Source organism: Macrotis lagotis, chromosome 1 (assembly GCF_037893015.1).
Source record: "Macrotis lagotis isolate mMagLag1 chromosome 1, bilby.v1.9.chrom.fasta, whole genome shotgun sequence".
Lineage (NCBI taxonomy): Eukaryota > Metazoa > Chordata > Mammalia > Peramelemorphia > Peramelidae > Macrotis > Macrotis lagotis.
Window position 1 is genome coordinate 698,618,860 of NC_133658.1, and position 24,717 is coordinate 698,643,576.

The 24,717-nt window shown below is 31.7% G+C and overlaps 1 protein-coding gene across 3 annotated transcripts in view; it reads left to right on the forward strand.

The window, feature by feature from the left end:
- Positions 1–24,717, forward strand: part of LOC141507805 (sodium channel protein type 9 subunit alpha-like) — a 194,211-nt gene that overhangs the window by 109,205 nt on the left and 60,289 nt on the right. For all 3 annotated transcript variants that reach the window (XM_074215796.1, XM_074215795.1, XM_074215797.1), the window contains 5 exons: positions 1,330–1,462; positions 2,144–2,382; positions 5,987–6,160; positions 7,390–7,746; positions 12,081–12,557. In XM_074215796.1, coding sequence (XP_074071897.1) covers positions 1,330–1,462; positions 2,144–2,382; positions 5,987–6,160; positions 7,390–7,746; positions 12,081–12,557 — 1,380 coding nt within the window. The remainder of the gene's footprint in view (positions 1–1,329; positions 1,463–2,143; positions 2,383–5,986; positions 6,161–7,389; positions 7,747–12,080; positions 12,558–24,717) is intronic.

Here is a 24,717-nt window from a genome sequence, read left to right on the forward strand (position 1 = left end):
ATATTATATTTTCATTATGGTTGCTTCAAAATTTATCAACACTATCAATAAAATGAATCAACCAAGCATTGATTCATTTGACCTTAAAAACAACATCATGAGTTTATGAGCATATTATAGGTAGAGTATGCCCTGTATGTTTGCATGATATGGTTTATAGTAGCTCTCTTTTCCCCATAATTTTAAATGTCTGTCAGACTTTTTTAACTTCTTGTATTTTTTTAATTTTTTGATTATTTATGAGGATGGGCACAACCTCTAAAATTTAAAATTAGTTTTATATATAATTATATGAATGAATTATAAATTATTTTCCTTGGGGCAACTAAGTGGTACCAGTGGATAAAGAAATGACCCTGGAGTCAAGAGGATCTGAGTTCAAATCCAGCCTTTAATAATTAGCTAGCTGTGTGACCTTGAGCAAGTCACTTAACCCCACTGCCTTGCAAAAACAAAAAAAAATTTTTCTTAAAAATATTCATATTACCAAAAAACTTCCTTTAAAATTATTATAAAAGTAAAAATATAGGGAACCAAGAGGAAGATATTTTTCTTGTCGCCCCTATGAAGAATACAATGAGTAAGAAAAGTCTGGCATGGTAGACTGCTTAGCTTTGAAAGTGCATGAGAAAACAACCTAACCTTTCTGCTTGAATTACAATTTGGACAGAAGAAGACCTGTATAATATAGGGAGCTCATTTGAAACCTTTTTGCTACTAAATTCTACAATTTTAGGAAGTTTAGCTGAAGAGTTATATAAAGAGAAAGGTCTCTTATACCTTTATTTTCTATAACTCTGTAGCTGAGTTTGCAGAATCACAGCCTTAAGTTTCCCTGATTGCTCAGGTCCTTGGGTTGGTTGCTCAGTCTGCATGGGTTTTCTTGACTCTCTAAATGGATGATGCATATAATTATAATGTACTGTTTATCTTTAGAAACCTATTTTCCACTCTGTAAGGAAAGATACTACGATTCAAGGTCCAACAAGAGACAGATCAAAAAGTCACATTAGCCTTTGTGAAAGGAGCCCATTGATACTGTTTATTCAATTACAGAAAATTCTTAAAAAATTACCAGGGACCCCCTAAGATTTCGCTCTCCCTTGATCCCCGTAATTTTGTAAAACAAATCAATGAACATAAACAAATACACCCCTTTTAGCTTTTTTTTTAATCTTTCCAAACAAAATTATTTAGAACCACTGGAGACAGGAAGATGGGGATGGTGAGAGGCAAATTAGAATAAACCAGATTAGTAGCACCTATCATTTATTTTTAAGTTAGTAAGAAATTAGACATGAGATATTAATTTTTCAGATTTCTTTGCAGGGAGGGACAACTAAAACAGATCCAAATAAAAGAGGATCAAGCTCTTACCACATTTCTATGGATATGCTGGACGATCCTACTGTCAGACAAAGAGCACTGAGCATAGCCAGCATAATAACAAACACAATGGAAGGTATGTGATAATATTTACCTTTAGAGTTGTCAGGTATTTTTCTCTGTGTTAAAAAGAAGTCAAGACATAACAGTAACATAACATATAACAGTAACATAAAAGATTGGGGAAGAAAATAACAAAAGGAAGAATCCTTGAAAATGTAGTATTTGAAGATTAAGAGGGAACACCAAAATAGAATCATATCTCTTTAAAAATTAAGATGGGAATGTTCAGATGTGAACCAAATAACTTCCCAGGATTCTTTCTAATGATTATACTCTGTGATTCATATGTGATTCTAGTGCAATCTATGGATTGAATGTAAAAATAAAGAAATGTTTTCTTGATTAAAACTGCTATGTATTTTAGTTGATATTTCACACTTTAAAAATTCTTAATTCTCATATCCATTAAAGTTGGTATTTTCCTGATATTTTAGTTTCCTCATATTTTAGTTTCTATTTTTTGGTTTGCCTTATTGACTCATATATGCATATACACATATACATATACATATATATATATATATATATTCAATTAGGGAGTGCATAACATTATACTTTAAATGGATAGCACTGTTTGGTCTGCAAATTCTAAATCAGAACCTGGTTTCAATGTCTTTGAAAGCATAGGAGCTGAATAATAAAGTGCAAAATAATAAAATATCTGATTTTATCTATTATATTTTTGTCTCTCTAGAACTTGAAGAATCCAGACAGAAATGTCCACCTTGGTGGTATAAGTTTGCTAATACTTTTCTCATCTGGAATTGCTCACCACATTGGTTGAAATTCAAAAAGTTTATCCATTTAATTGTGATGGATCCATTTGTTGATCTTGCCATTACTATTTGCATAGTTTTAAATACACTGTTTATGGCCATGGAACATCACCCAATGACTGAAGGATTTAGGCATGTGCTTTTTGTTGGAAACCTGGTAAGTCTTTCCCAATGACCATGTATCACTTAACTATAGTTTTTCACTCTGATCATCATTTTTATAATTCAGACAGTTCTACTGAATAAGTATTATAAATACTTTCCTTAATATATTGTATCCATCATTCAGAGTCCTAGGTGGTCCTGTAGTGGTTTTTGCATCTATCAGTAATTGTTTAAATTTGTCAAGCACTGGATTTGGGCTATATTCATAATCCTCAAAAATTGATATATTTGGAGTATAATCTTTTGATTGAGAATGTTTGGTACCCTGCTAACAAAATTTGAATTGACATCATTGCAAATATTTATCTCTCTATATTTGCAATCCCTTCAAACTTTGGTCTTTTGAGAAATTTTTTTAAATTGCATTACTAAATATTGTTTAATGAATGAATAGAATTGTAATGTGCTGTGTGAAATAGTACTTACATAGTACTCTGCTCCCTTCAGACTAAATATAGAATACTCTATTCAGTTCTGTAACACATCTTTGGAAGTACAAGCTTGAAGAACATACTACCACTATGCTTGAGGAACATATCACTACGAGGATAATATGAGACAGGGGAAAATTAAGGTGAAACAAAAACGCAAAGGCATATTGTGGAAAGCCTAGAATATCAACCTAGGCAGCCTGAGTTTTTATTCAGCAAGCAGTATGATACAAGTCATGACATATTTGAATGAAGGTAAAACACTATTAGATCTGAATGAAGAAGTTTAATCTGGGAGCTTTGTGGAACATTTATTAGAAGGGGACAGGACTAGAAGAGGGAACAAATAAAGTAATCAAGGGAGAGAATTTAGAAATAAGAGAGGACTGGGTAAGACCATTAAGCATACTTCCATTAAAGGGATGTAATAAAAAGATCAACTAAAAAAATGGAAATAAGAATTCTGATCCTGAGAGATACTCAGAAGAATAGCAAAGTAGAAATAGCAGAAGTTCAAAGGGACAAGTGATTATAGTTGAATTGAATGGGATCATAAATGATTAAGGAAGTAAGTGAAAATAAATTTGTTCTCTTCATCATAGCACCATTATTAGGAATACAGATGGAACACAAAGGAAGGAGTAGAGAAACTGGTGATATTGAACATAAATTCAGTAGAATGAAAATTAAAAGTCAAGAGGATGTAGTCAAAAATGGAATTTTATATTTAAGGATCTTAGAACTATCAGAACCCAACAGATAGTGAAGTGTATTATACCCATATTTTATGTTGCCTGAAGGGGATGGAGATGAAGGTTGTTATTTTTAAAAATCTGAGCTCAAAGTCTTAGAAGAATTTTTGGTGGGCAGATTAAGGCATATGGAGGACATATCAAGGACAGTCCAGGTATATGATATCATCATTGTTCACAACTCTCAGGGTAGTAACTTTCTCAAACAATGATGAATGACAACATATTTCTAATAAATTCTCTTAGAGACTAGCCCAAGGACACTGATAAGGCAAGTAGATTGCTTGTCATCACACAGCTAATGTCTTTCAGAGTCAGGATTGCAATACAGGTTTCCAACGTTAGGCCTCTATCTACCATTCAATGTTATCTCTCATTTAAAAGGATATTCAATATTAATATCTTTTAAAAGTTGAAGATTATTGAGAGGAAAGGAGGCAGATAGAGAAACTCAAGTCAGTAAAGATATTCCCCTGAAAGTTGATATGTGACAATAAAAACGAATAGAAGGTAGTATGATTGAGTTGTATAATTTTTAAATGAGGAAACAATATTCCTATCCATTTCTAATGGCAGTAAAGAGAGAAAAATATATACCTACCTCTCCTCCAATGTCTCATGGTTTGAAAAATGGAAGAAAGGTTTATAATAGTATTCTCTATAGGGAGAAGTAACACATCAATTCATTCAGTAATGTAAGAGTAAGAAAAATTTGAGACTAAAATAAAATTTCTTTGGTATAGATTAAGGGTTCAAATGGGCACTTTGGAAGACACTTTAGTGAAGATTATTCTGGCAACTATTTGATAACTGACTCTCTAGAAAAATGTATACAATTTTTAATTTAATCTACAGTATTAACATTTTCTCTATCAATTTCTTAAATCAAAACAACCAAAAAAGATATAAACCAAGATTTATAATGTTTGTTGATTTTCAAGGTATAAATGCTCACATTGAAATTTTAGCATTTCCATGTCAAGAAGGTTCATGCTAGCTTTCTATCTTTAGCTCTAGATGAGAGGACTAGAGAGTACTCCAGGAAGGGTGAGGTTTATATGGAAAGAGATAAATGAAGATATTTGAGGTTATGAACTAACCTTTTAGTATTAGAATAACAGTAGATTCTAGGAATAAGAAAATGTCATGTTAATAATAAATAAAGAAGTAATGCTGAATTGATAAAAAAAAAATTAGCTAACAGGAAAAAATTAAACCATTAACCAGACCCAGAGTTCAAATTTGAGCTTTTGAGAAAAGAAATAGGAATATCTACAGAATTTGGTTTTCAGGAGTCAGAGTTTCCTGATGAGGAATGGAAAGAAAGAATTCCATTAATATTCTAGATCTTGTTCCCTCAGATACTCAGCATAGACATTCTGACCTTGGGGAAAGTCACTTTTCCCAGTCCAACTGATTTCAGAGGCTTCCACAGCCCTAAAATGCAAAATTGGAGCTATTATAAAATGAACAAATTTGTCACGGCAAAAATTTACCAAATGACAGTCATGAGATTCAGGCAAAAAATTACCAAATGACAATCTGGAGGTTCAGGAGAGAAAATCTCTTTCTTAACCTCAGTTTAAGTGATTTGCCCATTGGCACAGAATCCATGCAGTCAAGAGTCAAGTCATCCAAATCAGAGGCAAGACTTGAATCTTAAAATCTTTTTAAATCTAAATCTGGCACTCTATTCACTATTTACCCTTAATATACTAAAATGATGAATTATTAATGTCTTACAATGTGCTTCTTTGTTAGAATTTGGTACTTCATTGACCACCCTATGACTTTACAATCCTGATTTCTTTTTTCTCCCTTTTACAGATTAATCTATTAATAAGTCATTTGTCATAGTAATATTCTTTAGAACACTAGAAATACTCACACTGGAAGATAAAAGTGTCAAAGATGTATCCCTATCAGTCAAAGGGGGTGAGTGCAGTACCTGGAAAAAAGTACTCAGTTTGAGGTTAGAGGATCTAAATTCAAATCTTGCCTCTGGAGCTTCTGTGTCATCTTAGTTAAATCACTTTAAATCACTGGGCCTCCATTTCCACATCATAAATGGAAGTATCAAACTGGATGGCCTTTGAGGTCGTTTCAAAACCAAGAGCTATGTTGCTTCTGTCATCTTCCAGAAAGACTGCCTAATTCAATCCAACATTGTGTATATTTTGTTAGATGATTAGATCATTACAGAAGATTTGACCATCTGGAGTGGAAAGATCTTCACAAAATATGATCTTAGTATGAGATGGGAAGTGAGTAGTGGTGTGAATTATTTTTGTGATGACCATTCTGTCTTTACAATCAGTGTGAAATCTGCTAAGGAGATTAATCCTGAATTTTTTTTAACATAAGATTGTATGGACACTGTTGGTCCTAGAATATCATATTGACTTGTCTTTAGGTCTTCACTGGGATTTTCACTGCAGAAATGGTTTTAAAGCTAATTGCTCTGGATCCATATGAGTATTTCCAAGTAGGCTGGAACATTTTCGATAGTATCATCGTGACCTTTAGTTTAGTGGAGCTTTTCCTATCCAGAGTGGAAGGATTATCTGTCCTCCGTTCATTCAGATTGGTAAGTATAGATCAGACCAATGGTTGTATTCTATGTTTGATTCCATGTTTGAGAAAGAAAAAATAGAGAAGTATTTTTCAAGCCTTTGATCTTTGATTTTACATAAGAAAATGTTCCTTTTTAAGTTAAACTAAGGATATGACCTTAGAAGATCTGGGTAGAAAGTGAAGAAAATTCGAGGAGTAACATATTTGAAAGTGAAAATACAAGATCAATTTTAAGATTTTTAAAGAAACCTGGAGCCTCCAATTTGATATTTGTACTTGGGATAGAAATGAAACCAAAAAAACACTTTAACATGGGGAAAGGGATAAGTTATACTGTCCAGCAATCCATCAACTAATAAGCATTTATAAAATGGAATCTATGTGCCAACTCTTCTTATGAGGGCTAGAAGTTGAAATGCTTGAACTTTACTTTATTATTTTATATATTAGAAACAGTTGCGAATCTAATAATACCTTCTAAAAGTCACTATATACCATTACAAAGCTATTATTTTATTACTTAAAAAATTATTTATAAAAATAGTTGTTGATCTTTTCCCCAGATTGAATGTTGTATCAATCTATTAGCACATCAGAAATCTATGGCTTCATCAGTTAGGGAAACTCTCTCTAATTCTATGACCAAACTTACAGTCTTTTCTGAGACTCAGAAAATTTTAATGACTTTGATCACAGAATTAGTATCACAGACAGGACCCAAAACTAGGTCTCTCTGACTTTAAATCTGTAATTAGATCCTCTGTTGTAGCCATGTTATAAAAGACTTTTTGCGAGTGAATATAGGTGAACGATGTTCATATTATTTCTTAAATAAAATTCCAAACTCCTAAATGTACCAGATCATTATCTTGTAGAAAATAGAATGTTATGATATGAATATTGAGAATCAGTGAAACATCACATAAATCAGGTAAATTTTCAGTGAATAATACTGTTGACAGAAGCTAAATTTGATTTTGATTTTCTTTTTTTATTTTTTTGGTCTCTTATTTTTTTAATTAAATGTAAAAACAGTTTTAAAACTAGGTTTTTTTTTAAATTTTGAGTTCCAAATTCTCTCCTACCCCCTATCCTCTCACCCTCATTGAGAAGGCAAGCAATTTGATATAGGTTATACATGCCCTAATTTCATTTTTTTAACTGGTACTGATTATGTCACTGAAATGTTAAAAAAAATCATTTTAATTAATGTTGATGGTGCTTTGTTTGCTTTTTTTTTAGCTACGAGTTTTCAAGTTGGCAAAATCTTGGCCAACATTGAACATGCTGATAAAAATTATTGGTAACTCAGTAGGGGCTCTGGGAAACCTGACCTTGGTGTTGGCCATCATTGTCTTCATTTTTGCTGTGGTTGGCATGCAGCTCTTTGGCAAAAGCTACAAAGAATGTGTCTGCAAGATCAACAGTGATTGTGAACTTCCACGCTGGCATATGAATGACTTTTTTCACTCCTTCCTAATTGTATTTCGAGTGCTGTGTGGAGAATGGATAGAAACTATGTGGGACTGTATGGAGGTTGCAGGTCAATCCCTGTGCCTCATTGTTTACATGATGGTCATGGTGATTGGAAACTTAGTGGTACGTAACCAGAAGACTTCAAACATACAGAAAACTTGCATAAAATTTCATTGCTTTAATTTTTTATATTGTTGAATTGTTAGCATTCAACAGATTTTAAACTACCTTGATTGTAGATATGTTAATAACTCCCATTTGTAATAGTAATTACATTTATATAACACTAGAATTTACAAAACATTTTTTATTACAAATACTCTGTTATTGAGATAATATAAATAGTATTTTCCCCATGTTGCTGATGAATGTAGCATTTAAAATTTTCTGGATAATTCAATCATTTAATTAATAAGGCTAGTATGTTTCTTTATAAAAAAAATAGGTAAATGCCTCTTTGAGTGCCAAAGAACCCTAATGGGATGTGACTCACGATTTATATTCTCTTGGGATATTTCTGAGAGTGGAATCAACTCTTATTGGTTAAGAGTTAATGAGAGAATGTATCTTATAAATGGGAGATAGGTTATATTACAGTGAGAGTCTTTAGGTATATGAATTGGATCATACAAGTCTTGGTCAAAAAGACAATAATTTCCATATAACCTGTCTGACAAAAGGGAAAAGCCACATCTTCCCACACTTGAATAAGCATATTGAACAGAAATCCTCCCATTAGTCTAAACTTAGAATTTCTTTTACTGTTTTATTAGATCTCAATCTAATTAAGTCTTTGAGTGTGAGATTTCCCACCCTAGTTGGTTTCTGAATGAAGAAGTAGAAAGGGGGAAAATCTTGGTTCTGATTCAATAATTTAGTTATTAATAAAAGGGAGTAATCATTTTTCTCATGAAGATGCTAGGACTCAAATTAAGTGAATTTTTCAAAATCCATTAACCATTAAGAGTTAATGCAGCCTGTGACTCCTTTGACTCTAAGTTCCAACACTCTTTTTCACTAATAACATTCTACAGCAGAACTGGTACTTTATCTAATTAAAAACAGTAGCATCATATGAATAATGCCTGGAACTTTTACTCCTCATTGCTGAAATTCTATAATTGCTATCAAAAATGAAAATGACTATTAAAGGTGAAGGATATTATTTAGGCTTCTCAGTTGTTGTTGTACAGTCATATCCAACTCTTTTGTGTTCCCTTTTGGAGTTTTCTTGGCAAGGATATTGGAATGATTTTTCATTTTTCTTTCCAGCTCATTTTGCAGAAGAGGAAACTGAGGCAAAGAGGGTTAAGTGACCTGCCTAAGGTCACACAGCTAGCAAGGATATGAGATCAGATTTTTACTCAGGAAGATGAGTCTTCCCAACTCCATGTCCAACATTCCATCCATTTAGATTTGAACTCAGGTTTTCTTGACTCCAGACTCATCACTGCATAAACTATATCACCTGGTTTCTCTCAGGCTTATTTGTACTTCTCTACAAAGCTTAATGATTAGATGGGATTGCATCTATTTTTGCATTCATTTATGCTTGTATCTTGGCTTCTTCTTAGACCCTTCCTCTCCCTTCTTTTCTGTTTCCTGTTAATGAGATGTTTCAAGCCATTTCCCATGAAGAAATGGGTCTAGATTCCTCTTTATCAAGAATTTGTGTCTTCTAGATTAATGGTGTCATATGGAGCTAACTCATTATTTCAGCTTGCCTTTAGTCCCCTCATCAAATGATCATGTTGCCAAGCCACATGTAATTTTAGTGTTGAAAAATACCTATTTTAATTTTACTTATTCCCTGTCCCTCTCTGAACCATTAAACATGGCAGAACCTCTATGGTCATTATAATGGTTGCAAGAAGACTGGAGGTAGACAGAGCTTTGATATATGAATGACTATCTCCAATTGTTGTATAAAGCTATCAAATAATGTTTGTCCTTCATTCTCGAAGAAGATCATGACATCAGGGAGGTGATACCATGACAAGCACCTGACTTGGATTTGAGTGTGGGGGAAGGAGGTGCTGTGCTAAGTCACCAGCCTCACTTTCTCCTCCAGTCATCTGGATCCAGTGGCCAGATATGAATCCTCCAATAGGAGATGGCTCTGGATGTGAGGCAATCAAGGTTATGACTTGCCTAAGGTCATACAGCTAATTGGTGTCAGTTGTTTGAGATCAGATTCAAACTCTAGACATGATTTCAAGGCCAGTGCTCTATTCACTGCACCATGACTGCCCCAGAAAGCTATCTCCAATTGTTGCAGAAAATATTTATTGTTGGTCTGCTTTTGTCAAGTACTTTTCAGCTCCTCTCTTCCCCTTCCTTCCTCTCTCCCTTCTACCCATCCTCCCTTCCTCCCTCCCTCCCTTCCAGTTTTCCTCCCTTCCGTTTTTCCTTCCTTCCATTTTTCCTTCCTTCTATTTTTCCTTTCTTCCTTCCTTCCTTCCTTCCTTCCTTCCTTCCTTCCTTCCTTCCTTCATTCATTCTTCCCTTGGCTAGAGACCCTAAGGATCTCCCCCTCCTAGATTGATTTTTTGATATGCAAAAGAGACTATTCTTTATTCAAAGCTTGATACAGAATCATGTTAACTCAGTCTTAAAGTTCATGAAGTTATCTAATCTAACCCTCTATATTCACACAATAACATGTTATTTTATCTCCAGTTTTGCATCTTAAGAAATTTCCAAAGTTTCAGAGTAGATCATAAAGGCAGTAGTCATAATAGGACAAAATTTAACTCCAGGTTTCTTTCTATCAAGTACAGTTCTTATTCTTCCTTACTAGTGATTTCCTTCAGTGTTTAAACAAAAATAAGGTGTTTTTGGAAATATACCATTCATTTGTAGTCTGTATATAACTATTATAAGTTGTTTTATATTCTTTTTTTTAAATTTTATTTATTTAAGGCAATGATGTTAAGTGACTTGTCCAAGGTCACACAGATCTAGGCAAATATTAAGTGTCTGAGGCTGGATTTGAACTCAGGTCCTACTGACTCCAGAGCCAGTGTTCTATCCACTGTGCCACTTACCTTCCCATTTTATATCCTGTGACCATCTTTTCTTCCCATTATTTTTTTCCTGCCTCTCATTGGTAATATTTATATGATACAAGAACATTATGTAATCATTAGATGCGATAGGTTGATAATAAGAGAAAATAAGAAGCATTATGCACAAGTCATATAACCAATTCAGAAACAAAAAAGGCTGAAAAATTTGAAACTTAACAAAAACCTTTAGGAATCAGGTAGCTGAGTAGTGTCAAAATGCATGAGTGTAGGGTCATCACCAGTCAGAAGTGCAATCTGAACCAGATTAAAATATAAATGGGAAATACTAAATGGATTAGGTAAAATGCAATAAAACATGGGTAACTTGGTTAATGTATGATCAGTATTATCTCTATGTACAGATTATTGCCCCTCCTCTTTCTAGTTGAGTTCATTTCAATTAGCTCAACTTCTTAATTGTACAAAGGAAGAACCTTTGACCAACAGAAAGGAAATCATTTACAACTTAGTCACAAAAACTCAGTCCATAACCAAGGTCTACCTGCGTCCAATATTTTTCACAGAACTACAAGATGAGTTAAATTCTACATGGTAGGAAGGAGTGTACATTAATCAAAAAGAAACTTCTACTTATCAAGATATTTCATTTATATTGATTATCTTATTCATAACTAAAGAAGAGTTAGCATACTATAATTTGTGATTTTCATCTAGACATTAAGGTACTCAACAATTTCTTAAGGCATAAATTATTAAATTAAGTGATTGTTGAAAGGCTAACATCAAGCGCTAACCAAAAGGAAGGGACATGGGGAAAAATATTCAAGAGAAAAGGAAACCTCTAGAATATTTTTTTCCTATGTCCAATTTCTGTTATTTTTCTTTGGAAATGCATACTAACATGTCACAAATCATAAATGTATCACTAACATTTCTCAAATAATTAATCCATTCTTGTTGCTAAAAGAGAAAAGCAATGCACAGAGATTCAAAATAATTATATATGTAGTAAAAACCATTCTGTAAATTTTCCCTGTTCACACCTTCTTTTCAAAAATCTTTTAAAACAGACTTTTGGCAATAGGGAATTTCTGGTTCCTTTTACATGCATCACCTAGAAATAATTCTACTAGGGACATAATAACAATCTTTCTTTATAAATATGAATAACTTCATCTCCTGTTGGACACATGGGATAACACATCAAGAGACTAACATAAGACTGCCTCCTTTGGACAATGAGAACTGGTGTTTATCTCTATGTAAACAAGGAAAGAGGTTTTTATAGAAATTCTGATTTTTATCTGCAGATTTAAAAAAGAGAATAAATTTTAAATATGCATATACATGTGCATATATGTGTATATCAATATCCCTTCAGAAAATAAAAAATGATACCTTTGTACTTTTTTTCTTTTCTATTTGTAGGTACTGAACCTTTTCCTGGCTTTGTTACTTAGCTCATTTAGTTCAGATAATCTTACAGCTATAGAAGAAGATACTGATGCAAACAATCTTCAGCTCGCAGTGGTGAGGATCAAAAAGGGAATAAATTATGTGAAAAGGAACATTCATGAATTCATTCGAAAAGCATTTGTTAAGAAGCCAAAGATTTCAAATGAAATCAGAAGAGTAGATGATCAAAATATGAAAAAGGAAAATTACATAACCAACCGTACACTTGCTGAAATGAGCAAAGATCAATATCACTATACAGATAGAGATGGGACCAGTGGTTTTGATAGCAGCATGGAAAGATATATGATGGATGAGAGTGACTATCAATCTATCATTCACAATCCAAGCCTCACAGTCACAGTACCAATTGCCCTGGGAGAATCTGATTTTGAAAATGTAAATACTGAAGAATTTAGCAGCGAGTCAGATATTGAGGGCAGCAAAGAGGTAAGATTATTTTATGCATATTTTTTTACTTTATGAAACTGTATAATCATTGTAAAGATTTTGTTCTTATATTTGCCTTCCCTCAGTAATTTCCAAACAAATCTACTCATGATTTCACTTATTAATACCAGAAAATGTATTTAACATCTTATGAATTACATAACAAATTCAATTGATTAGCACAGAAAATATATTTTTCCTTGTAAAAAAATTTATTTTATTTTCATATTATAGTTAAGAAAATTATTTATATTGCCTTAAGTCATGTGATAGGGGACTTTTCAAGCAATCATCAAGTAGATTCACATTTAATATGTAGTCTTTAGAATTCACAGAAGATGGCCTGTTGAGTTTATAGTCTCATTATGGATAAAAAATTGACTTGAAAAATAAATCTTTAAAATTACTTATAATGAGATGTTGAATCATTTTGTACAAATGCTATGATTGTTCAGAGAAGAAAAAAGCTAAAATGAGACCCTCAGAGAGAGGATTTCATGAGAAAGATGGAATTTGAAATGGGCTTGAAGTGAGAATTGAATAAGTAGGAGAGAGAAAAGAAGGGAAGAACTTAAGCTAAAATTATTTTCTATATCCATGATGATTTTAATTTCATCAACTTTATGTTTTTTATTTTAAGTAAGTTCATAGAATTTTAAAAATTCAAAACTATAGTAATAGTCATTATTTGGGGTATGTTTTGTGATTATTCAGCCTTTATATATTACAAACTAATTACATATGAATTAGGAATCTGAGTTCAGGTTAAATGATATGAATTGTCACTTAGTTGGTGCATGTCAAGGGAAGTATCTGTACTCACATCTTTCCTGACTCCAAGTTCAACATACTTTCCACTGCACTATGTTGTCTATTAGTTCTCATTTCTGAGAGATCTTTTGTTACCCTGTTTATTATAACTCTTCTGTTCAAAAGATCATAAAATGCAAAGAGGAAGAAAGAAATCAAAAGGGTTTGAAAAGTCCTTATTTGATTTTTCAATTTGGTAACTTCATGCGGAAAAGACCTCAAATTATGATCACATAATCAAGAACAATGAATATCATTTTCCTGCAAGGATAAAAAACTTCAGTTTTATGGAAATATGTATTCCCTAGAGTCATTCTTATAAATGTGCCTTCTTGATACAAGACTAATTCTGTGGCTGAATTGTATTAACTACTTTGTGTTGCTTCTAGAGTGAAACAACCCTCAAGAACTGAACATATGAATTTTTAGATGTTATTAAATATGTAGCTCGTAAAATGTTTTGGTTTGTCTGTTTGCTTTTGTTTAAATCGGAGTGCTTACAGGCCTTTCAAGGAAGTCTTACCAGTAAGGCAATCTAAAACCCTTTAGAATGATTTCAAAGAAGGGGGAAATTTTTTCCCTATAAATATCTGATTGTTGGTGTTGTCACTTTTGTTGTTTGGGGACCAAAACAGGTTGGTTTGTTTTAACATCCATTGGGGTAGAAGTTTTTCTTTGTCCAAGTTGTAATTTTTATTTTTAAGCCCTATGGGTATATAAATAGACAGTTAAGTGGTATAGCAGATCAAGCACCAGACCTGAAATCAGGAAGAATTATACGGCAAATACTTAATAGCTTTTTGACCTTGGGCAGGTAATTTAATCTCTCTGAAACTTAGTTTTCTCATTGCAAGTGGATGTCATAATACCACCTGCTCCCAAAGTTATGAGTATAAAAAAGACTTAACATTTGTAAATTGCTTTGCAGACCTTAAAATATTAAATAAACACTAGTTTTTACTTGGAAATTTCCCCGATATATTTTTTTTTGAGAGAAAGGAGCCCAGAAACTGCCAGAACCTGCAGTTGTAGGAATTCGCCTAATTTGCTTTGTGGAATAGTTCAACCATAGTCCATTGACAGCTGAGAACCAAGCAAGTTTCCTTGTTGATTGCTAGTTTATTTGAAGAGACCTCCATAGAAAATATGTGAAATATATTTCTATGAACTGTAATTAGATTCTTTATTCTGCACTAATGAACTGTTTGGGCTAGCAAACTTCTTCCAATATTATTGAAGTTAAAAGTTCAAGCAGCATGTTTAGCTATAATGCCTTCCTAAATCAATCTGGTTTCATTCTGCAGACTCAGTGTCTGTGCTTGATGGAAGGCTATTGACCTGAAGTAGACACAATTTATGTCTCCTGGAACTAGAAAACATATACTGTCATCCGTGGTTTAACCACTAGAATATGGACACTATTATATCTATTCAGAACACAGAATCCCCTATTTGATCCCAGAGTACCCACTTTTTAGGCCTAAGTCAGAGTGTTATTGCTACAGCACAATATAATGACATCTTAAATTAAATCTAAAGAGAAAATACAATTTTTCTCTTATCATAGTGATTCACTGTCATTAGAAATGTAGGATCCCTCCATATAATGTACAAAATCACCATTTATTTATGAAATAAAGATATAACACACACACACACACACACACACACACACACACAAACACCTATCATTGGCATTCACCCAATAATAGATTGCTTTTCCCCCTATTTAAAAGGTATATCAAACTGTCTTACTATAAGTACCTAAAAATCTTATTCTTAGGATGGTATATAAGTGATAACAATAACAAGAGGTTGCATTTAAGTGGTGTCTTAGTGTAAAGTGCAAAGCACTTTACAAATGTTATCTCATTTTATCCTCACAAAAACATGATACGTATTATTCCCATTTTACAGTCAAGTAACCTGAAGCAGGCAATGGTTAAGTTGCTTAACCAGGGTCACACAACTTGTAATTGTGTGAGACTAACATTGACCCAGTACACTATCTATAATACAGCCACCTGCCTCCTAATAGGGTTATCTCAACAATTAAATAAGATAATATATAAATGCTAGCTATAATGTTGACTATTTGTTTGAACACTTATTTTTCTCTAAATTTAAAATAATCATCAAAATCTTGATCCCTTCTAAAACACAAAGTGCAAAAAAATTATAGTAAATGATATGTTGGAAATCTCAAACTTAAATTATACTTTTAATAAAGTATACAATGCTATTATATCAAAAACATAGCCTTTCTTTTTAATATGATAATTTCTTAAAATAATATTAATGTCTTCACTCTGAGATCTCTAATCTAAATTATTTTTCAGTCACTTTTCTAAGCAGTCAGTAAGCATTTATTGAGGCATCTCTGCTAAATGATGTAGCTTTGAAAAGAGGTTAGGTCTCTTCCATTCAATGGTGGTTACAACAAGCAAATATGTATAAACCAGCTATGTACAGAATAAAGAGGAAATAACAAAAGGAAAGTATTAGATTAAGAATCCTGAGGATTGGATTTTACTTGGGATTTAAAGGTGACCAGGGAAACCAGGAGGCACAGATAAGGAGGGAGAGTTTTCCTGGCATAGAAAACAATCAGAGATAATTGTTGAAGCCAAGCGATTCCTTGTTCAAGGAATATCCTAGAGGCTATGGTTACTGGAATGAAGAATTTTTGGTAGGAAGTTAGATATCAGAAGACTGGAAAAGTGGAGAGGAAAGAAATGAGGTTATGAAAGACTTTGAACACCAAAAAGATATTATATTTGATTGGAGACACCAGGAAGTCACTGGAGTTTATTTGAGGTAGGTAACATGGTTAGATCTGCTATTTGGAGTTTTAGAATCTAAATTCTAGCCCAGAGTGTTGGTTTTTATCCTTTAAGAATAATAAATTTCAAATGACTCATCATGCTGAGTTTGAGAAAGGAAAGAAAAGGTTTGGATTTATTCCCTTGAACATATTTTAAAAGCTAGAAAGATCTTTTCAGGGTAGGAAGACAATTCACTTTTGACCTATTTATTCTTTGAAAAGTGAACTGGCAAATTATAGAAGGATTAAATAGGAAATTTACTGTCTATGAAGATCTCTTCTGGGAAGTATCATTTCAATTTTTTGGCATCTGTAATTACTATATTAAACCAAAATGGATATAATTATGTGTCAAAACCTACATGTAATTTAAGTTCATGGAAAGGACATGATTCCTAATTATCTTTAAAAAATTCTAGAACTATTCCAAGACCTTTTGTTTTTGTTTTAAAAATAATATCTACTAAAACAATTTTATTGTTGTCTAAAATATTCTATTTAAAATGACCTGAAAGAAAGTAATAGCATGATAGCACTGGAACACACATTGCTAAATATTCTGAACTTGATCTCTGTGTTTCGGCAGGTAAGTTCATAATCTGCTTAAAATAGATAATAATTGCATTCCTCTTTTTAGGAACAGAGATTCTTACTCTATTTTTATGTTTGGTAATTAGGAAGAAAAATGTATCTCTAAAGAGAAAAATTTATTAGTTTTTACTTTTCAGATATCTATTACTATAATCCAGCACTATTTTTTTATGATAGTACTACATTGCTGTCTCATTTGGTGTGTTGGTATATTTTCATTTCCAAACCTTTAGAAAATCTAGAGAATAATTCTTCATCTTCCATTATTAACTTTTACTGCCATATTTAACTTTATGGAAATTTTGTTGCTTAGAATATAATTCTTTTTCTAGGAGACATAAATATCTCTTCCCTAAAGAGTGCATAAAATAGTTTCTTGAATATAGTAGGCACTTAGCAAGTGCTTTTTGTCTAACTAAATAAGGACATCTGACAACATCATAGATACATTCAATTACTTCATCTAATTCGGTGATGAAGGTCAAATTTATATGAGCATATGCAACTAGAAATTCTCCTAAATTAAAATCATATTACTGATTATCACCTTCTAAGTAAAATTCCAATTAGTGGTAGTATATCTAAACCAGTTCTTCCCAACTATAGAATAATTGGCAAAGATATTATTTTTTGCCATTGCATTATTGGTCCTTATTATTGGTCCTTCCATCTCTTGAACAAATTAATGGTTTCACTAATGTTTGTTGAATTTAGTTCCTTGTGAATACCGACAAAAAGTGAAAATAAGTGATGCTCACTTTCAGACAAAAAGTAACTGAATGGAATATAGGTAGAATGTGGAATATGGGCAGAATCTATAGGTAGAATGTGGCTAAAAAGAAGCATTATATAAATTTCATATTCATCATAATTATCAATGAAACACTATTATGTTTTATGTTATCTTTTGCCTTTTGTGAACTTAACATTTAATTTTTCCAGAGATTTTATTCACACTATATAAATTCATAAGCCTGCAGGGTGACTCTCCAATAGCACTTATATTTGTCTTTCTGATTTGTTGACAAACTCTGCAATTTTTAACAATTTTGGTTTTCTTGAGAGCTCATGAACTATATATAGTAGGTATCATTTCTCTTCCAATCAACTTTTCTACTTCTCTAGCTCAAACGATAGGAATTCTGGTCAATTATTCACAGCTAGTGTGTATGTGTATATATATATACATATACATATATATATACATATACATATACATATATATGTATGTATGTGTGTATATATATGTAAAAAATAGAAACACAATTTTTTAAAAATTAGCAGTCATTTTGGAAAATGTGACTCTGGTTTAAGATTATGCAAAAAGGTCAACAGAAAAAATGTTTATTTCATTGATAATTATGATGAATATAAAATTTATATAGTGTTTCTTTTTAACTGCATATACCACATTCTACCTATATTCCACTCAATTACTTATTCTCTAAAAGTGAGCATGATTGTTATCTTTACTTCTTGTCCAAATTCGCAAGGAGCTAAATTCAGCAAACATTAGTGAAACTCTTACTAGGTCCAAGAGATTATACTAAGCACCAATAATACAATGGTAAAAAGTAATATCTTTCCCAATAAGAAAGTTCAGCCATACTAGCAAGGAACATAGCCTGATGAAGATTACCTGGAAATGAAAATTATACCACATTGAAATTGCTTGAAGTAATGGCATGTTTATCTTTATTGTTTAGTTGTTCCAGTTATGTCCAACTATTTTTTTTATCCCATTCAGAATTTTCTTGGCAAAGATACTAAAAATAGTTTGCCATCTCCTTCTCCAAGTCATTTTATAGATGAGGAAACTGCTTGAGGTCACACAGCTATTAAGTGTCTGAGGTCAGTTTTGAACTCAGAAAGATAGGTCTTCCTGATTCCAGATTCATCATTCTATAAGCTTTACAATAGATGCAGATGTAGAGAGAACTGATAACTACATCCAAACATTTTAAAGAAAGAAAGGCAGAAGTAGGAACAATGGGCTGATGTTTCAGAGAGGTAAATATTGAGTTCAGAAACTTCCTCACAGGTAGTATTCTATAATGGACTGGATAACTTAGTAGGTGCTCAATCTAGTGTTAGACAACTTATTTGGGAAGAAATAAAGAAGAATGGAGAAATGTTACACAAGGCATTCTTTCTAAGGTACAATTTGAACTGGATGTTCTCTGGCATTGATTTCAACTCTGGGATTTTTTGAAACAGCATATGATAAGGAAAAGAAAGTTCTAAATATTATTCTATCCATAAACAATTGATATTTAATATATACATATTTGCATAGTAATTCATACATATTTGTTTTGTGTCTGAATTTCATTATACTTGTATACCATAGAAAAATATGTTCCATTTGTAATATATTCTTAGAAAAGTAATTATATAACATTATGTGGCTCCATGTTTCTGTCAATTCTTTAAATAATTTCAGAATTTAGTGTAAATATTTTTATAGCAGTATTGTTATTTAGTTGATGTTTGAACAATAGATTCTGTAATCAATGCAAACTCATTCGGTGATATGAGAACCTTCTCTGCAAAATAGAGAAAACTTATAGCAAAGAAAATGCTCTATAGATTTTGTCTTGTACAGCTTATTTCTACTCATTTAATGATAGTTATTTTGGGGGGCAGTTAGGAGGCACAGTGGATAGAGTTCCAGCCCTGAAGTTAGGAGTACCTGAGTTCAAATCCAACCTCAGACACTTAATAATTACCTAGCTGTGGGGCCTTGGGCAAGCCACTTAATCCCATTTACCTTGCAAAAAACTAAAATAATAATAATAATAATAATAAAATAGAAAGATAGTTATTTGTGACTTTTTATTTATGATCAAATGCTTGTTCAGATACTACAAAAATGGCAAGTTTTCTGCGTCCATTTAAATAGAAGGGGTATTAGGGAGGAGAGGAGAAAAAGAAAATTTCTATTTTTTTATGATTGTCTTTTAGAATTATGTTGACTTTCTCATATTTATTCAAGCATACAATAAACATTATTATCATATATTTTAGATGTATTCACAATGATAATATTCAGATACATTATCTTCTTTATTTTTCGGCATTACCTAAATAACTAACCTGATTCTAGAAGCTGAAGTTAGTATGACTACATGTGTAACCTTCATTACCTTACATTCTTACTTCTCACAGGGGTAAAAAGCAAGGTGGATAAATCAAGGAAGCAGTTCTGGTGTTTTAAACCAGGCAGAGACAAATGTGACAACTTTTACACAGGTTACCTAAAAAAAAATCATGCCTATATGATATTTTTTTCAATGTCTCTTGTCTTGCATGCCAATAAGCTGAAATATATTTCTGCCAAAACCATTGCAGCAAAGTAAAATTCCATAACCTGGATTGAGGGTTTTATCACAGCATGTTCCTGGGGCAGTGCATCATATTTTTGTAATTCTCTTGCTGACAGTTCTCTGATACATCTATGTAATACTTCAGCATCCTCAACTGCATGTTTAATTGGTTTTAATCATTTGGATTATAAAAGTGAGAAATTGGGTATAACAGAAGCCATTAAAACATCATTGAACTTTTAGACTTTGGCCAATTAACCTTTTTTTTCTATTTTTAAATAGACAATTTATATGCCATTTCACTTTTACAATTTTTATTCTTTGAAATTTTGTTTCCAAAGCAAGGCAAATTTGGGAGGAAAAAAATTGAATTCATGTTGTAAAGAATTCTCAATCAGAAAGTGTTATAACTTTCATTTTAGTTAAAGGGGATTCAAAAAAATTGGTATTTGAATTCTGATTCAGGTATCTAAAAATTGGGGCTTAAATTCTAGCAGAGATTCATAAAAATGAAATAATTTTAGGAATTTTTAGTTAAATCTGTAAGACATCTGGATCCAGTCAGATATTTTCCATACAACTCATCTCTATATGGCACTTTAAATACTTATAAATTGCTTTTCTTTTATCATGCTTTTGCCAATGTTATCATCACTTTTTTAGATTAGTAAAATGAGACTCAACTAGTGTAAGGCACTAGCCAAGATTATGTAACAAGACATATCAGAAACAGGGTAGAAGTTGCAAAAAATCAAATTTAGCCTTGATATCAGGAAAGGGAAAAAAGAAAACTTTCTAAAAGATACCCTGAAGCAGAATGGTCTGCCTTCAGGGTTAATGGATTCTGCCACTTCAGAGATACTGAAGTAAAGGTTCAAGGGACCATATATCTGGCACAGTATATAGCAATAGATTCCTTACAGATGAGTTAGATAGCCACTGAATACTTTACAACTCTCAAATTCTGTGACATAAATCTTCTGACTCTAAAACCAGCATCAAAACTAAGATTTCTCAGATAGGAAAACTGTAGCAGTAGTTATGGATGCCATTTGTCCTAGATTACTAGTTGAGTCCCTGGTGGGGGATTGGAATATCTGAATGACAATCTTGATTTTCCACTAGATACTCGAAGATTCATGTAATTTTTCACAATAAATTTATTTACAATATGAATTACAATATCACATTTTTATTTTGTCAAAATATTAGCAATCTAACTTGACACAGATCAGTAGAAAAACTAACAATTTAGAGTGTAATTTTATTATATTTCTTAATAAATTATCAAGTGCAATGAAAATTAATGTCATGCCTTGGATAAAGCTTTTTGCTTCATTTAATTATTTCTTCAACTTTAAAGTTGTAATTGTAATTTGAATGGTCATAATAAAAAGTGATTTAGATCATTCCTTCTTAATTTCTCAGATTTTTATAAGTCATATATTTACTTTTTGATAGGTGATGATCTACTTTAAGCTTTTCTAAAACTTTTGAGACACGTTGGATTTATAGAAGTCAGTTATAGAAAAATATATATATATGCATATATATATACTAATTTACCAAAGCTACTATAGATTTCTTTGTGTAATGCTGCTCTAACATAAAATATGACAAGTTAACATGAATATTTAGTTGCAACCTCAGTAGATAGTTTTGAGTATTTGAAATAATGGCTTTTCTTTCTTTAAAATAGTGTGATCTTGAAAATATTTGTTTTATAATCCAGTTCATGACATTAATATACCTGTCCTTGTTGTGACATCTATATCACTACAATCCATTGTGGAATGATGAAAGCAAAACCTACTCAGAGATTTATAATGGGCAAATAAAAATACCTTGCTTCACATAGTATTACTTAATAAGGGAAAAATATATTAGTGTTTTCTGGTTTCTTTACTTTTAATTCTTCTAAAATATTTTACCATTAGGTTTATCTCTACTAAAGTTGTAATGACTTAGAGGCAATATTCCATCTGTAAATAATTTCTTTCTAAACAAAAAAAGTTCCACAGTTGGTTGGAACTTATTAAAAAATTTCAGATTCCACAAAAAAACCTACCATGTAGTGCTTCTATCAGAAAGTCAAGTGAAAAAAAGATCCCTTTTGTTGTCAACTTAGTAAATACATATAACCTTTGAGAAAGTTAAGCATTTTTGTTAAGAATTTAAATAATTGGAGAGAGGCTAAGGTGGCACAGTGAATAGAGCACCAACCCTAGAGTCAGGAGTATCTGAGTTCAAATTCAGCCTCAGATGTTTAATAATTATCTAGTTGTGTGGCCTTGGGCAAGCCACTAACAACATTTGCCTTGCAATAACCTTTAACAAAGAATTTAAATAATTTATATCTGAACAGATGTCTTATTTTAACAAAATACCTTTGACTTGCTTACTAAGTTACTTCAAGAAAACATGAATCACATTTTTTATGAAGGTCAATTGACTAAAATTTTGAAAATTTTGGAAATCTTTGTAAATAGCTCTTCAAAATACAGCATTTTTCTTCAGCATATTTACAGAAAATTAGGCTTCATGGATTTGGTAATGAAGCTTTTTTAACAGAAATCTCTCAAAAGTGGCTTAAGAATGGAAATAAAATTCTGTGACTGTAGTTGCCCATTTTTACATTTTCCTGATGTCTAACATTGTGAACAATGATCAAAACAAAACAAAAAATCATTAACTATAGTTTATCTGTTATTTTGTGCTTCACAATCAAAGATCATGGTCAAATTGGTCACTAGTCATCTGTAACCATGTGATTCCTTCCCTTTAATTTTACAACTATTTGAATAATTTTCATCACATTTCTTGTGTCATTATGTAATTAGTCTGCTAGTTACTGTCATTTTCCTTTATGTCTCAGCCTATCATGAATTATTTTTCATGTCCCTAAATTATTTTCTGATTCCCACTTTTATTCACTGTATAAGAGTGACATATATCTATTCTTTAGTTATGGTCAATTCAACTGAGTTTTGCTGCAACGTGCCAATATGGAAATGTTTTAATTTCTTCAAGCATAACTTGTCCATTGGCCAAGATTGTATACCTTGTTCTAATACTTAAATCAATGTGATATTCTTAGCACTATGTTCAATTTTTTTTCCATTCTGCCATCCCTACTACCAAAAAATTAAAGTGAAGAAAAATAGTTTAAAAGTAATTTCAATGAAAAAATAGCTTTGAGGGTTATTTTATATTTTTATATTCTAAACAGATTAGCATAATTAAAAAATAATTATCTTGGAGAACAAACCTTCCAGTGTTACTAAGCTTTTCTGAAATTAGCCACTTATCCTCAGATAAGATAGCTTTAAGTTTGAAATGACTTTTCTTTCTTTAAAATAAGTGTGATCTTGAAAACATGCCACCTATCTATCCCCCTACCATCATAGTCTTGGAGAGCCCCAGGATAGCCATATATCCACATGAAGTATTAGAAGTCTTGGGGGGGGGAGTGGGGGGGATAAGCTTCATTTGAATGTAATTTTCCTTTTTCTGCTTTGTCCCTTTGCATCTGTTATTTAATTTCTATGATTACTTACTCCATTCATGATTATTGAAACCCCTCTATATCTTCTGATTCCTGGTGATTCTTGTCCATGTTTTCTCATAAATAAAAAAACTACATGATAATAGATTTTGAACTGAAAAGGACCTGAGATTTAAAATAGTTTAGTCTCACTATTTAAAAATAGTGAGGAAAAAAACCTTACAGGTATCAATTAGACCTGAGATATGAAGCTAGATCCATTACTGTATGTTTTAGCTTTTCTTTATGTAAAAAGATACCCTTCTCTTATTCCTTAATTCATATAGATTTTATAGTTCAATATATAGGATAATGTTTGTAAAGCACTTAACTTCATAGTTTCCCCCGCTGCTATAGTTATTATGGTAATCAAACTGCATCGGTGATTATTTAATATCACCTATAAGATTAACTTCTTTACTATGTAAAAACAAGTTGATTATTAATTACCAGTGTATTTCATAACACAGACATAACAAAATAGTGACTTGAAAAAATATGGGATTAGGGACAGTAGAATAAATAGTTTCTTTTCCTTTTGCAATGTTCAGAGTTTCATATATTTATTAAAGGATTCTATAGTAGATATTGTTTTGTGAAGTTAGTTATCTGTTGTTGACTTCGGAAAAGAAAGAACTATTCATTTGAAAGGTGCCTTTTAGCAGAATTAACACTGTGTATAATACAGTCTAATTACATGTAATTTTGAGTTGGGTAAATAGTTTTCATTCCAATAAGAAACATTAATGAATAGTCCTGATATCAGCTCTGAGTCAAAGGAATTCCTACTGTAACTTATCAAAATAATAAAGCCCAACAAATAAAGATTTTTTTTTAATGTGAAATTACCTGAAAGGAAATATATTTTATTCTTTACTTTAATCATCTAATTGATGAAATTTAATGAGAAGGGCAAAGAAGTATCCTCAAAATAACTTTTAAATTACTCAAGTCATATTCATTAACCACAATCCAAGAGTTTTCCACTTAAAAAAATAAATTCTTCCATTAAAAATAAACAAACAAAAACTAAATAAATAATACAGTGAAGAATTAATAAAGATA